The sequence below is a fragment of the Periplaneta americana genome, chromosome 10 (genome assembly GCF_040183065.1).
Source record: "Periplaneta americana isolate PAMFEO1 chromosome 10, P.americana_PAMFEO1_priV1, whole genome shotgun sequence".
NCBI classification, from domain to species: domain Eukaryota; kingdom Metazoa; phylum Arthropoda; class Insecta; order Blattodea; family Blattidae; genus Periplaneta; species Periplaneta americana.
Window position 1 is genome coordinate 106,820,820 of NC_091126.1, and position 16,076 is coordinate 106,836,895.

Below are 16,076 nucleotides of genomic sequence, written 5' to 3' on the forward strand. Positions count from 1 at the left end.
TGAGACAATACACAGTCGGTTTTTCCCGATCTCTGAAAGAAAGTAGAGACAGTCCTTCTGAAATAAGTTGTTTTAAGTTTGCTCCAATCATTTCAGTAGAAGTAGAAAGATCTTTTTCCACCACGAAAAACGTTCTCTCTGACAGGCGGCTCACTATGACAGTTGGCAACTTAAAAGAGCATCTTGTTGTGACATGTAACCAAGGAAACTGAGTACCGTATGGGATAGTTTATTAAGTATTTGTCTATTTTTTGTCTGTTTCCATGAATAATAAATATCTATTTCACTGCCTATTTTTACTATTTTTAGTGCCTATATGACTGCCTATTTTAATGCAAATAAATGCCTAAGCATCCGGGCTCCACTCATTATATTTCAAATATCACAAATAAAGTTACGGAAATTGCAAATATGAAATTAAGATTTCGGTCCAAAAGCACGGTCAGTTACTTGGATTGTGTTTTCTCTTCGAATGATTACGTAATTGTCGTGCGCGAGTAGTATACAAACATAATCAGTGCCAGAAAGGGAAATGCCCGCATGCTTATTCTGCATTCGTAGGAATGTTAAGCTTTCATGAACAGAAGACTCACTAAGCGAGTAAATACGGGAGATACACCTGCATATCTGACATTATTACACATTACATACACTTTACAAAAAATTAAATACGCAGATTGTATATTTGCTTTTCCACTGAGTATTCCAACTCTTTGGCGTTGGCACCAACTCCATAGATTTCAGTTGTGACTGATTTCATAGAATCCTCTCCGTAGGAATCTCATGAAATTTGTCTCCTGAAAAGAGGCACTTACTTCCTGCAGCGGCGATAAACATTATGACATGTGTCACGGAGGAAAGGTTGCATGATGCAGGAAAAATGAGAGTAATATCAATATCCCACACATATGTCCACAACATATTCCAACTGGACTCACCAGACAAAACATAGGTCTCCAATCTGGAAAGTTAACGACCTAGTTGTTGAGTTCATAGACTTCTCGGCTATATTTCTTATTATTGAATCGAAGGGTTCAGAACCATAGTGGGGCAAGCGCCATTTACTAAAACCGTAGAAAACAAGGGTTAAGATGAAGTTATTACCATAATTCAATGGAAACATATAGCAAGTAATATAAAGCATACACATTAAAACTAAATGATATGCCAATCTTCATTAAACTATGGTATTCACTTAATTTAATCCTTGCTTTCTCCGTTTTTAACAAACGGCGCTTGGCCCAGTATGGCTCTAAACCCTTCAATTATGAGACCGAAACTAATTAAGCAGACTCCCCCTCTTACACGAAAAACTGCAGTCTCATCAAAAATAATAATTCTAGTATTTTTTCTTGTTTTGTCATTATTCTGTCCAATTATACTGTACAATTATATTGTACTGGATTTATATATTTCTACTCCAATCTCCTTCTCTTTTAACATAGCCTAATTCACTATACACTAATGACGAATTATAAGGTAAAGGTAGTGCTGCTCATCGGAGTGATTACTACCGCGGAGGAATCGGAGATTACGAATAAAGCTCTCCACCGGGATCTCCGGTACTATCGTAGGTGGAAGAGGGGACATACGGAGGGATGCGGTGGTTCGGAGCGAAGCGAAGTTGGAGGACGTATAGCTCAAGGACGACCGGCGCGTACGGACTGAGGGTAGTTGTGAGTGGAATAAAATGGTACCAAATCGTATATCCGTCGAATGGAAATTCTTTAATTTAGTTGAATATAATAATAAAGTCGCACGCTGTGAACTTTGTGGGCGAATTTACTCTAAGGGTGGTGGTACTTCGAATTTGTTAGACCATTTGAAGCGATCGCACAATCGCGAACGTGATGAAAGTAAGTAAATAAATTTAACTGTTCAAAACACTTTTGAACTCTTTTAAAAAGCGTGTTTACTTTGATTTATATATATATATATATATATATATATATATATATATATATATATATAATCTTGCACAGGATAGGGACCGCTGGCGGGCTTATGTTAGGGCGGCAATGAACCTTCGGGTTCCTTAAAAGCCATTTGTAAGTAAGTAAGTTGTAAGTATATATATATATATATATATATATATATATATAAGTTCTAATAAATAATTTCGTGGTGCTGTGTGCAGACAGAGTAACATTGCGAATGAAAAACTGAAAAGCAGAAGAATTTCAGCAAGAAAGGACCCTCTAAGATTGATCCAGCATATTGTTACGAGATGAAACTCCAAACTTCAGTGATGAGCCGCTTACTTGAAATGAAATATGAGTTGGTGATTGTGTTGCCAGAAAAGCCAAACGCTTCTAGGACGCTAACAGGTCCGTATTTGGAAATCTCTATGGCGTGGACCAGGTTAGATAGATTCTCTGAGTAGGTCTAAATTTTAAAATGTAGGTATGTAAGTGTTTAGGCTAACATTAAGAGCCGCGGTTGTGGTACTCGTACTTGCTGTCAAAAATAAATTGTTACCATTCATATACACATTGACGGTTAATTAGTGATATCTATTTCATAGTTTTAAAATTACGCAAAACATTTGATACGATTTTTTTAACTGTCTTAGTGGTATTGTTCCAAAGGTCCACAGTCTAGAAAAAGTCTTGAAATTTCTATAAAACGTAACTTTCGAGGCAATAAAAATCATACATAACTTATATGGAATATTTAAAAGGCAACTTGAGTTATTAGATTAAAATATTGAGTTTCATTCTGAAACTAAAGAAACGTGTGGTAATAATATAATTACAATTACCCTTAAGTTGATATCTGCTTATATGTTTTATTACAGAGGAAGAGTGACGCGTTGTAGAAGAGACAGTTCAAATACTGACACCCTTTAACACAATGATCACAATCCTGTCTGGTGAAGAATCTTAATAAATTATTTTGGACAGTAAACTTTAACCCATTGATACCGCATATTTCTTTTGTTCCATACTGAAACTCCCTTAATATATTTTAGGGTAAACTAAACCGATTATAAAAATAATTGACAAAAACTGTTTGTGAATAAACGAGTGTTTCCAGGAAAATTATAAATGTTTACATTAGCTACTGAAAAGCTTTACTTCTGTGTTAGTTTTCAGTTAATTTTAATGTTATTAATTTGATCAATGACATAAAACTAATACGCCTTTCCACATATACTATGAATTTCAAAATTAGAAAAAAAAATCTGTCAGCTAACATAGTACTTCAAGCAAAACAAGAAAAAAAGAAGAGCCGAAGAAAGAGAGAGAGAGATAAATAAAAAAGAGAAATAAACAACAAAAAATTACACACTTATTTTAAAAGATACGCGGGACTCCAATCACTACCAGATCCGATTAAAGGAATGCTCAGCGGAAAATGTATGTCTGCGCCGCAGCACATATACAACCTGCGCGGCATCAGTCGGAGGTAACCGGAGGTCTCCGATTGAAAGCGCACAAACAACCGCTCCGGAGAAAACCTAATCATAAGCAGCACTAGGTAAATGATAACACCCTCCACATATATTTTATCTATATGTTATTCACAACTGTAAGCAGGAATAAAATTCTTTATTTTACGTCTCTTCCAAAAATATAAAGAGTAGGCCTATACCTATTCCGAGCTAGTGACAAGAAGAACCACCAGGAGAAACAGTTACTACACTGCAATTATTACTGGCCAATCACCAGGACTCGCCATCTAAGTGAGGGGATTTACAAAAATTTTAAAGCAAAGAAACACCAATTGGAATACATGTATAACCTTAGACAAAAAAAATTACCGGCTGCCACACTCAATGTCTCCTTCGGAAGACTTCGCTTCATTCTGTGAGAGCTTAGGTTTACACATGAACGAAATTCTCTTGCACGACTCCGCTCTATTATTCCTTTCTTTTGTTTCTAGCTTTTTCTGTATGTGCACAGACCAAATGTTACAATGATCTATAACAAAGGTATAGCCACCGACGTAGCTCAGTCGGCTAAGGCGCTTGCCTGTCGATCCGGGGTTGGGTGCGGGTTCGATTCCCGCTTGGGCTGATTACCTGGTTGGGTTTTTCCCGAGGTTTTCCCCAACCGTAAGGCAAATTTCAGGTAATCTATGACGAATCCTCGGTCTCATTTCGCCAAATATCATCTCGCTATCACCAATTCCATCGACGCTAAATAACCTCGTAGTTGATACAGCGTCGTTATATAACTAACTAAAAACAAATATATATTCAGGAAGTAAATTAGATGCAAAATAAACATTCCTTCCCTGGCCGTGTGAACCAGGCGCTGACCGAAGTGGACCTTCACTTATTCACGCTAGAGGAGATCAGTTATCTTATGTGTCTAAAGGCTGTACAGCGGGTAAGCTCTGTCGCTGACTGCACTTCAACTCAGTCCCATTTCCGGTGGCACCGATGAGATCCACATCAAGTCAGTCCAACCAAGAAAGCAGGTAGGATTCCGAAATATAACAGTCTAAGTCATTTTTTGGACTACCATTTTTATCACCTGAAGATGTGGACGACTGTTTAGAGATTATTTAATGGCAGTGCAACCAAATACAGCAAGGGTTCAACAATTCTGTGATTATCTACTAGAGACATACGTAACATCAAATTCATTTCCAACAAATATGTGCGCTGAGAAATCGCCGTCAGCAAGAACTAGGAATTCCTGCGAAGTCATTCACTCGAAAATCAATGTGATTTATTTTCCTAAATCAATTATGTTTGTGTTTATTAACTTGCCGAAGAACATACAAAGCGACACTTATATTAAAATTCGCAGTACGTCCCTAGGAAACATCAAACACTTTCTAAAAGGTAACTTCATCTGAGCTCAAACAGACAAATGTAATAATGGGCTGTTATCTCGTTGCTTTTAAATGCCTCCCTACCACTACTTGACTGTAATTTATATATCATCAATCCATACGACAATAAACGATATGCCGAACAGAAATTTAAACCACACCTGCAGATACTGTGCAGGTAGTCTGTAATAACTGGAAGGGAAATTTTGTTTAGCATATTTTATGAGTTGATGTTTGGTCCGTGTATTCCGGGACTGAGTTAGTTGTCTGAGTGAGCTGAGGTGCACCGCTGTGCTAGGCAGTGCAGTGTCAGTCCGTTTGTCGGTAGTCTGTTAGCAACACATTCAACTTACACTCACTTGCATTTAATGGCAGTCGAACTAAAGAACTAATTGAACTGCAGGGGTTTTTCCCTCACTCCTAGGGATGAATATTAGGGAACTTTATCACGCGATTGAAACCCCATTCATCTTCGCCACTTTCTTTCCTCCCCAATCATCCTTTCATTCATCATCCCGTTACTTTTTTGGTTTTCAGATCTCTCTACAGGCTGTCCTCCGAAGCTTCTCGCTCTCTCGACCTGCCTCCGTGGATTGTATTCATGTGATGATGGATAGCTTCTGCAACGGAACCCGGGGCAGACCTTCTCGGGGGAGGACTTCCGTCTCGGACCGTTAAGGGAGCCTTGGGAGGGGGGGTTGCCGACACAGAGTGGCACATGGACTCTGTTGGCTATAGGGACCGATCATTAAGGGGTCAAGTGATTACGTCGGTGCGCGTAGAGGATCGGTGGGCACGCAACTCATCCCATATAGGGGGGGGGGTATACAATAGACGTCAGGTCATAGTGCGCGGATGTTCCCTCCCTCCTAACAAGAAAAAAAATGAACTCCAACAGATCAGTGTCAGTGAAATATGAGATGGATGATATAAAGACAACCTCGTGATATAACGTAGTGAAAGTCTGAAATGTATAGGCTACATTTTTATTGACATGGCATTGTAAAACATACCTGTAGACTATATATTGAAAAGTCCGCTTATTTACATGCTCATTATTTTCATCTATTTACACATTAAATGTTTAAATGTGATAAAAGTACTTTAAACTGTAGCTAACTTGGACTGAGTTCCTTCGAAAACTAAAATACGATGTAGGCCTATTAACTTAACATTGTTGAAGTTCAAGTCTACTATGTCACAAATCCAAAAAATGAGAAATAAGCAAATTAAATATCTTTTTAGATTCAAACAAGGCTAGAGGTCACACAGCGTTCGTCATAGATACTAGAGAAATGTTGATCAAGTACACTTTTACCACAATGAAGGTAGGCTAGGATTCAAACTTATAAAAAACACAAAATTCTACAATATTTGAGCAAAATACGGACTGTCACAAAATCTGCGATCGACCCCCTACATCTTCCGGTTTATTTTTGCGAATATTTGATACTTCATGCAATATATAAAAACATTATACAGTATATTATTTTTTAATTACGCGGAATTAAAATTACCAATAACAAGTAATTTATCTGATACGTGCTTTGCTCTACATCGGCGTTTTTCAACCTTTTTCAACATGTGGCACACCAAAGGTATAATTTTAAATCCCGTGGCACTAGAGATGAACGTGGGCCGGTTCCGGTTCGAGTTAAATTAACTAGTACATTAAATTAAATTACATTAAATTAAATAGTACAATATAGACCTTAAGTGCAGGGTCGCTTTTTTGTTACTTTCGCTAGTTTGCCAGAGGAGGGACGTATTGGTCTTGCGTTACGCGGCTAGTGTAGGTTGAGTCATCATATCATGCAGGCTTCCCCTTAAGGTCTGCTCAAACCAACGCGGTACGCGGGAACGAGGCGACAGCAAAACTTGTAATCCCGCGATAGCTGCGAAATTCGTCGCTGTCTTTACACCAACGCGGGACGCAGTCGCGAATAGGTATGGATTATGTATTTCTGCTTCTTGCAGTTGCTGAAGACGATCACAAGTTCGCTCATATACTATTACTACAACTACTGCTGCTACTGCTATTATATCACTCTTGCTGTCAGAGTAGAACCTTGGTTAACCGAAAGTCCGGTTAAGAGAAAATATTTTTTTTTCATACAACATGTTCTCATTCTTTACTGCGCCCGTTGTGGCTTTCACTCATCGTGAAAAATTTTCTAGTTTCTTTTTTTTTAGCATGCATCCTCTAATAAATACTTAACAATAATAACAGTTCCAGATAAATCATAACGTCTCACTCCACCTCACTTTCTCTGTGATTTTTAAAATAGGTGTGAGAGAAGATTGTCTTTGGTTCACTGATCTTTACAGCGAGCGTTAGGACTAGTGGCACCAATTTATTTGTATAGTTGAGTAAAAGTATCCGATAATTTAATATTATTAGCATAAGTTACTAATGGTTTATTCAATTGTTACAGTTTGGACTTTAACATTTCTGAAATCACGTAATAATGATTTCTCTTAGTATTCATTAAGCGATAAATAATTGGGTGTTTTAAATTATGTTTTTGGCCGATCGTGTTTTTTTAACAACCTTACTGATCTTGTTGGTAGATCTTGTAAGTTAAACTTACAACACACTTGCGGAAAATAAATCAAATCAAATTTTATTTATTTACTTAAAAGTAACGAACTATCAATGTCGCGTACCATTATGTGCTATAAGGCAATAACTAAATGTCTTATTATACCTGTACTTTTTCTAGATTAATTTATTGGAGTGGATATTTGTAAGAAAACAGGAATTGATGTAGATAAGACGTAAGCGTAAAAAATATTTCTGACGACTTCTGATTGTTGCTCTGAGCGCCATTCGTGGGGTCGTGGCTGAACGCGAAAACATTCATGGAGTAAAATACGTATTCAAGCATTAACTTATATCGGTATGCAATTTATTTACACTGATGTACATTACCGGTCAAAAGTTTTCGATCAGCTATGAAAACTATATGCTTTACTTCAATGTAAGAACACATCGGAAAAGCTAAATAGACCAACAAAATAAATATTTTCTCTCTCTAGCATTATGATATGATAGAATATTCAAAACGAAATCCCTGTTTTAACCACAAATCCATAGTTGTGGTAGGTGATCGAAAACTTTTCACCGATAGTGTATATCTAATGTCTCACCTACAAACATTTTCTATAAGCTATTTATTTATTTTGATATATAATTAATGTGTCACCTACCTACTTCTTTGAAGACAAAACTAAACTTTCTATAATTTATTTTACTACAACATTTTCACAATGGTCGCCGAATAATAACAAATAAATAACACCTATCCACAAATACGAATAATAAAAAATGACTGATACCTATCGACAAATAAACGGTGATCATACATGAAAATGTTAGCTTCCAAAAACAAACTATTTATTTAAATTAACAATGATCAATAATAATTATATTTTATTAATATTGGCCAAAACATTATGCAATACGTGTGTTGACTGCATTACAGAATTTCGGAAATAGATAAGAATCGACTTCGTCTCGTCTTCTCTAACTTCTCCTCGATTCTGTTATAATGCACTTGTACCGCAATATAGGCCTACTATTTTGCCTTGTAGACCTGTGTACTATAATTATGTGTACTAATGCTAAACTTGATTTTAAATAAATTATCTTCACCATACAGCAGTAATTAAAAACTAAGCATTACTCTATCTTAAATAAAGGTGTAGGCCTCTAATGAGCTCTTGAATAAGTTCATTTGTAATAAAAAACTTCGTGTATACATTATTTGCACCAAATTAATTAGTCGTGCTTTATAGCATTCTGAAAGTGAGCATGATATACTGTTTCATCGTATTTTTTGGTATCTATTTATTAAAATTTCTGAGTAAATACATAAGCTACTATGAATCTCTAAAACTTTTACATAGCTAGGTCCTAATCTGGTAAAATTATATAACGTCATAATATACCATGTTACATGTATCTTATTGTTATGTTACATATTGCTGGATCCACCAAAATACGAACGCAGTTTTGAGATTCACCTTCTGTATACACAAGTTGATACAGCGTCGTAAAATAACCTACTAAAAAAACAAGTAAAAAATAAAGGGTTATAAAGCAGTGATATATACCAGGTGCATGCAGTTCTCTCCTTATTTCATCCCATCATTGGTTTTCCCTCCTTATATTCCTGTAATTTTCATTGCTCATGTCGTATAGCATTGAAAGTCCCCTAACACACTCTATTACCTGTTCAGCCACCAGTGTGAAATGAATGCGGGACGCGGAAAAATGCTGCTTGCAGCGAACTGCGAGTAGTAACGCTACAGTCCCGCCACCTATCTAGGGGGGATTGTGTCGCTGCGGTGTAAGTGGATTCATATACCGTTGTACTCACAATAATTCGCGTCGGTTTCGCCCTAGATCATATATGTAACAAATAGGTCATTGCTATGTTAAAATAGGCAGCACTTTGAAGAGAACCGCCACGATCGCCACCCGTCCGCCGTAAACGAACACGAGATGGCAGTACAGTCACTAATGCAATTCAAATGGGAATTATGACGGGACTCCTTATGTAACAATTAGATGGCAGCATAGTAAACCTGACAAATTTGTTAACGTCAAAGCCTATAAGGCCGACCTACCTGGGGTATATATGATCTAGAGTTCCGCTTTCGCTTTCGCTGCCGCTCCCGCGTTTCGCGTTGGTGTGAGTAGACCTTATCCGCGGGCTAAGTAAAACACACTGCATATCTACAAGTGTTAGATTATCGATACAGATATGTAATTTCTGGTCTAAATTCAGTAGGACGGGCAGTAGCACATATACAGTCTTCCTTTACAGTAACTTGAAGTGAACGAAAGGTACATACATTACATATATGTTAAACCATTATTAGAACGAAATACCGCATTCACAAATAAAAAAAAAGTGTCTGCATAACAATTCAGTTTCAAGTTGTGTTAATTACAATGGTCAACAAATTTTCATTGAAAGTGTGTAAATGGCATCAAATTAAGTTTTTCAGATTCATTTGAGCATAAGATGGTAAAATATCACTATCCACAAAAATACTTACCTCTAGTTTTTTAGGTAAGTCATCTGCATCTTAGTATGAAAGTACTCACTAAATAAATATAGGCCTACTTATATTCCAGAAATTAGTCAAACCAATAATTTTAAGTAAATATTGTCTCGAGTTCGAACTCTGAAAGAGTTCACCAGGACCGCGAGCAGACTTGATGGCCTTATTGCTGTAGAGGTAGTCGGCTGGAAGCACATGGTCTGCCCGTGCACATCTCTACGTGGCACACCCATATAATCTAAACCGGTGATTTTCAGCCAGGGGGAATTTTGAAGGTTTTAGAGGGAATGTATGTACTGAATGTTGTCTTGTGCCACGTTCGCTGAATGTTGACTATAGTGGATTCACTTTTTTTTTTACTACTGTTTTCACTTTTAATCTTCCAATTTACTACGACTACCTTTACTATTTTCATTTTCTCGCGGCACACCGGTTGAAAATGATTGCTCTACATGGTCACACTGCCTTCTGTATGAAACAAATCCAATAATAATTTCACTGCAACCAATTTGAATTACATCAACATTATTTTTCTATATTTCTTGTACGCAAGATTAATTATTTGTTACTAAAATTGCAATACTGTATGTGAATCATTCCCGTACAAAGTGTTACGCAGATACCGAATTCGAACAATACCAGAATTCGTTGTACAGAGACAGACAGAAAAAAGTATTTTATCATTTTATTTTGTTATCTTTCTTCAACGATATAAATAATATTCAAGTTATTCTGTTATCGTACTTTAGCGTTATAAACAATATTTAAGTTATCACTTTATTTTGTTACCATTCGTTAGTGATATAAATAATATTCAAGTTATCATTTGTATTCTGTTATCGTTCTTTAGCATTATAAATAATATTCAAGTTATCATTTATATTCTGTTATCGTTTTTTTAGCGATATAAGTAATATAAATTTAATGTTAGATATGAAGCAATACAGTTGCATAATACTAGTGTTAGTTTTTTTCCTTACATTATTACACAATAAAATGAAAAGTAGTGACGAGACTTTGAACCTGAGACGTTGACATCTAAATTCCGATGTTCTTCCAACTGAGCTACGGGGGCACAAGTAAAGAAGCACAGCGGAAAAATTGGCCCAATCCCCCTCCAAGACGACCTGATGATTTGTGGAAGCTCGTCCAGAATGCCTGGGATGCCGTGGCTGAGAACTGAAAAGACTAGTCGATTCCATGCCCACTCGACTGCAAGGTGTGATCGAGATGGAAGGAAGATGTTCTAAATACTGAATCGTAGCTTTATGTCTTTTTTTAACTTTTAATTGTTTGAATTTTTTAACGCAGACGCCAGTAAGTTGGTTTTGTTTATGCCATGAAAGATATTTTTGTTGAGAATACAATCTTTCTTTATTTCCATTTGCAGCCATAATGTTATAATAGATAATGATAAAGTCATGGCATAATACATTCATGAACTTGATGTTAATTACTAAAACAGCCATAAAAGAGACAGCAGCAATTATGTTTTCTCTCGCTTTTAAAAACAAAAGGCATAAAAAGCACCACGTTTTGTTTGAACGCACGACCACACGAACACCAGCCCGACTCGCTACCATTACGGTACAACAATAACAGGGAGAAAATTTTAATCATAACTGCAGATATCTGGCAACGTGGTCCAACAACATGTAACATCTCCTTTCTCCGAATTGTAGTGGAGATAGGCCTATCGGAAGGTAACTTAGTTTCTAGAGAGCGGCCATTTTTTTCTTTTGACAGCTAGGCTATAAATCAATTTTTGCACACTCTCTTTTAAATTTCCAAAATCGAAGAGAAGGATCAACAATGGCAATGACACTTCTAATTCTTTGCATTGGTTCTGGGAAGGAACAGAAGTGGCAATGGGCTTCCCCCCCCCACCAGTGATTCCTCTCACATCGGAACTCTTTCAATGCCGATCTGTGAGACCGTTGTTTACATTCCCTTGGATTAGACTATGAATGTACGAAAGTGTTAAATATAAGGTGCGTTGCTCACCTGCAAATCCTCCGACGAGTAACGTAGTTGCCCGTATCCGCCGCTGTCCGGCCCACTCGTATTCTTCGTACATCTCGCTATCGCCCTCTACGTCGACGTTCTCGTCTTCATCGGCTGCCGCGCCGTGCTGTAACAATGTCACAACAGAAAAGCTTATATAGTAAATAGAGTGGTAATATCAGTTACCAATGACAATTATTTTGCTATAAATTTTATCGACCGTCAGAAATAAAGGTGGCATTACGCATTCAATATCGCGTGACCTAAACAACCAAATCATTTGTGATTCTTTCGTATGAGAACGACAGATTTGTAACGGTAATTTTAATGTCTAGTAATTCTTCTTACGTACAGTCACCGCAATGAATGTGTCATTCTTCTTTATTCATAGTCAAGTCAGAAACATAATTACAACTGAATAATTTCAAGGGAAAAATTGTTCCGGGGCCGGGTATCGATCCCAGGACCTCTGGTTGAACGTACCAGCGTACCAGAGGTCCTGAGATCGATACCCGGCCCCGGAACAATTTTCCCCTTAAAATTATTCAAATCTGCTTTACCTGAAAGACTAGATTTGCATAATTAGAACTCTTTTTACAACAACTGGGGATACTTCAACATTGAACTGATAAAATCATAGTTTTACCAAATTGTGTGATTGTTCATGCAGAGAAATCCTCAGAATCATGTCGCCTCTATAACTGGCTGCAAGTAAAGTGGAGTAAAATGACATATATTGGTAATCTTTTATTGTATAAAAATATGTAATGGTATATCGGGTAAATCATTATAATACTAGAAATGAGTATGAAAATTATACAATACTATTTTACGTTACACAATAATTCAACAACGCTTCATGAAATTGATACTAAAACTTGTGTTGTACTAGTAGACTATATATATATATATATATATATATATATATATATATATATATATATATATATATATATATATCATCTAGACTGTGACTATAAATTAAGACTTTATAATAGTATTAAGATTTTTGACTTGTTCTATATTCTAGCTGTGAAGCGATGTATGAATACCGTGGAATGTTAATAAATACAACACAATATAGATGCGACTTGAACGCGTATTTTCGTTAATTTAATTAAATATAGATATAGCCTACATATGTAATTAGTATACAAACCAGAATGAACAATTTTCTTGCTCTTCGAGGTGCTACCATTTACCTCCCACTGAAACGTGTCCAGGGTGACTACTTTATGATTAGTATTTCCGGTGTCCACACCTGTGGGGTAACGGTTAGAGCGTCTGACCGCGAAACCAGGTGGCCCGGGTCCGAATCCCGGTTGGGGCAAGTTACCTGGTTGTGGTTTATTCCTGGGTTTTCCCTCAATCCAATATGAGCAAATGCTGGGTAACTATCGGTGCTGGACCCCGTACTCATTTCACTGGCATTATCAACTTCAGTTCATTCAGACGCTGAATAACCTGAGATGTTGTTACAGCGTCGTAAAATAACAGACTAAAAAATTAGTATTTCAGCAATCAGATTTTCATTTCCGGTATGGAGTAAGGTGAATACACACAGAAATATTGTAAGGAATGGTGTACTAAATTAAAGTTGTGCTCTTTGAACTTGCCGCTATCGGCGTTCGCGTTAGAAGCATGGTTGGAGACCTCCTTGCCGATTATGTCTTTATGTTTATGTAATATAGAAATGTGACTTCGCCAAACAAAATGGGCTTTGTCTGGCTAGTTTGCACTTTACAATGTGACTATGCTTTTTCTTTATTTTTACATTCAGCAGTTTATACCATAGCCTATTCTATAAATTCAAGTAGTGCAGTAATGTGACGAAGGACATGTATTTTCATAAATAAAACAGGTGCAGAATAAGTGCAGTAACAACGTTTGGAGAGAAAGGACAGATCGAAATAAAAAATAAAACTTATAAGGGTACCATCCAGCGAAATGTCTCGATATCGAGTTAGAAAACTTGCTGGAGGCAGGTGTGGTGAAGGACCAGTTATAAGTGACTACTAACCAAAGGCAATTTAGTGTTAGGAGTGTTGTTGAGAAAGCCGCACAACTTTACACATGCTGAGTATATTGCTATAGTACTCGTTTATAGTTTTTTGTAATAGAAGTGCTGTTGCTGCTGTAGAGAATATCGTCCAAGGTTTCTCAGACTGCTATTACACTATCAAAGTTCTTAGGCAAAGATCTTTTATAAAATATATATTATAAAATAAATGACAGTGTAATAGGTTTCTTTTATAAAAGTTTCTTTGATAAAAGGTCTTTTATAAAATGTAAGTGCATCTTATTATTTTTGATAAAAGATTTCTCTACCTTGAAACAAATATGGCTTAACGCAAATATATGTGGATTGTTGCTACCACAAGAATTCTGATATCGGAGTGTGAAGGAAATTAAACGTTGTAAATAAATAAATGTATAATATAATGTTAATATTATATAATAACTATATTTTACAATAATTTGTATAACTTTTCAAGTCCTCGCATTGTAGAACTTTTAGTAAGTTATGATGGATACCTCTCTTATCACGTTTTGCAATCCGCGGTTTAACCCACAAGCGTTTCTTTTTCTGTTTCTTTTTTTCAGTAAAATGCTTATGTAATAATTTAATTAATTGTAGCTAGTAGATAAGAAATGTCGGGTAACTCTGGAGGTAGGCTGGCGGAAGGGTGGAGGTAGGGAGTGACAGGCTTTAGGTGGGCGTGGCAAGTGACGTTAGAAGTGGGCGGGACCAAAGTATGATATCAGAAGTGGGCGTAGCCAAAGTATGGCGTCATGGGCGTGGCTAAAGTGTGACGTCACGGAAGGGGTGGGGGGTTAAATTATGACGTAGGAAAGGGGCGTAACTTAAATTACGTCATAAGAGTTCAAGGTTAAAGTGTGTCGTCATGCAGGTATGTAATGGCATGACAAGTTCATACATGTTTATCTCCTCAATGTGGGGGGCTTAAAGTATGACGTAGGAAAGGGGCGTAACTTAAATTACGTCATAAGAGGTCAAGGTTAAAGTGTGACGTCATGCTGGTATGTAATGGCATGACATGTTTAGCTCCTCAATGTGGAAATTATGACTTAAGAAAGGGGCGTAACGTCATAAATGGCAATCTAAGAGTTCAAGGTTAAAGTGTGACGTGCAGGTATGTAATGGCATGACAAGTTCATACATGTTTATCTCATCAATGTTGCTATGTGTGCAAATATTATGCTGAGTCATATCCGGCAATTGTTCTCAGGTGAAAGACACAAGTTCATACATGTTTGAAAACTGCTATGTGTGCAAATATTATGCAAGGTCACATCCGGCGAAGAATTAATCTACCACACTTAAACACATACATTCTTTTTTTTAAGATTCTAATGTAATGGTAATTTAATTGATTGGGGAATGGGTGTTGGAATGTGGGACATAAATGGATAAAAAATTAATCTAGCACACTTGTTGTGGCTGAAGTTGGAAATGGGGGAGGGGGGTAATAATTTGAAATACACACGGCATAACTTAAAGTGTGACGTCATTCACAAGTGCAGGTTGGGGCGTAACGTAATAATTTGAATTACATATGTTCATACAAGTTTGTATAGTTGAAATACACAAGTTCATACATGTCTGAGATTTCATCTACACAATGATGTGCAAATATTATGCAATCTCACATCCGGTGATGCAATTGCTGAGTAATAATAAAAGCATGTTTTTGAAGCAACGTGTCATATTACACAAATATTGCATGATGAAAATAATATGCAAGCTGTTAATTCACATCCGGTGAAGACGCAAGTGCTGAATAATGGCCAGCTGTCCAATGGATGTCCTGAAACTGGTTGTACTTTAAGCCAATTGTTGAGTAATTGATAAAAAATATTAAGATTCTAATGTACTGGTAATTAAATTGATAAATAGTAATGGGAAATGGAAATTGGAATGCGGGAATTATTGATGGCGTAAATGGTTGTACTTTAAGCCAATTTATAAAAAAAAAAATTAATCTAGCACACTTGTAAATTAAACACATACATTCTTCTCATATTATTATTATTCCAATGTAATACATTTTGAAGTAAAATTGAGTGGTTTGTTTAGCATATTTAATACATTATTACCAACATTAAATTCATCAGAATGTGACATTATTATGATTTAGAGCAGTAATTGTGGCAGATAAATCAATGTAGATGTATATGTTGTGTAATGCATA

At 36.4% G+C, this 16,076-nt stretch overlaps 1 protein-coding gene across 1 annotated transcript in view; it reads right to left on the minus strand.

Moving 5' to 3' along the window:
• The window catches only part of LOC138707733 (E3 ubiquitin-protein ligase Rnf220-like), a 137,650-nt gene that overhangs the window by 79,043 nt on the left and 42,531 nt on the right, over positions 1-16,076 (minus strand). Inside the window, exon 4 of the mRNA XM_069837598.1 lies at positions 11,863-11,989. Within this exon, the coding sequence (XP_069693699.1) occupies positions 11,863-11,989 (127 nt within the window). The remainder of the gene's footprint in view (positions 1-11,862; positions 11,990-16,076) is intronic.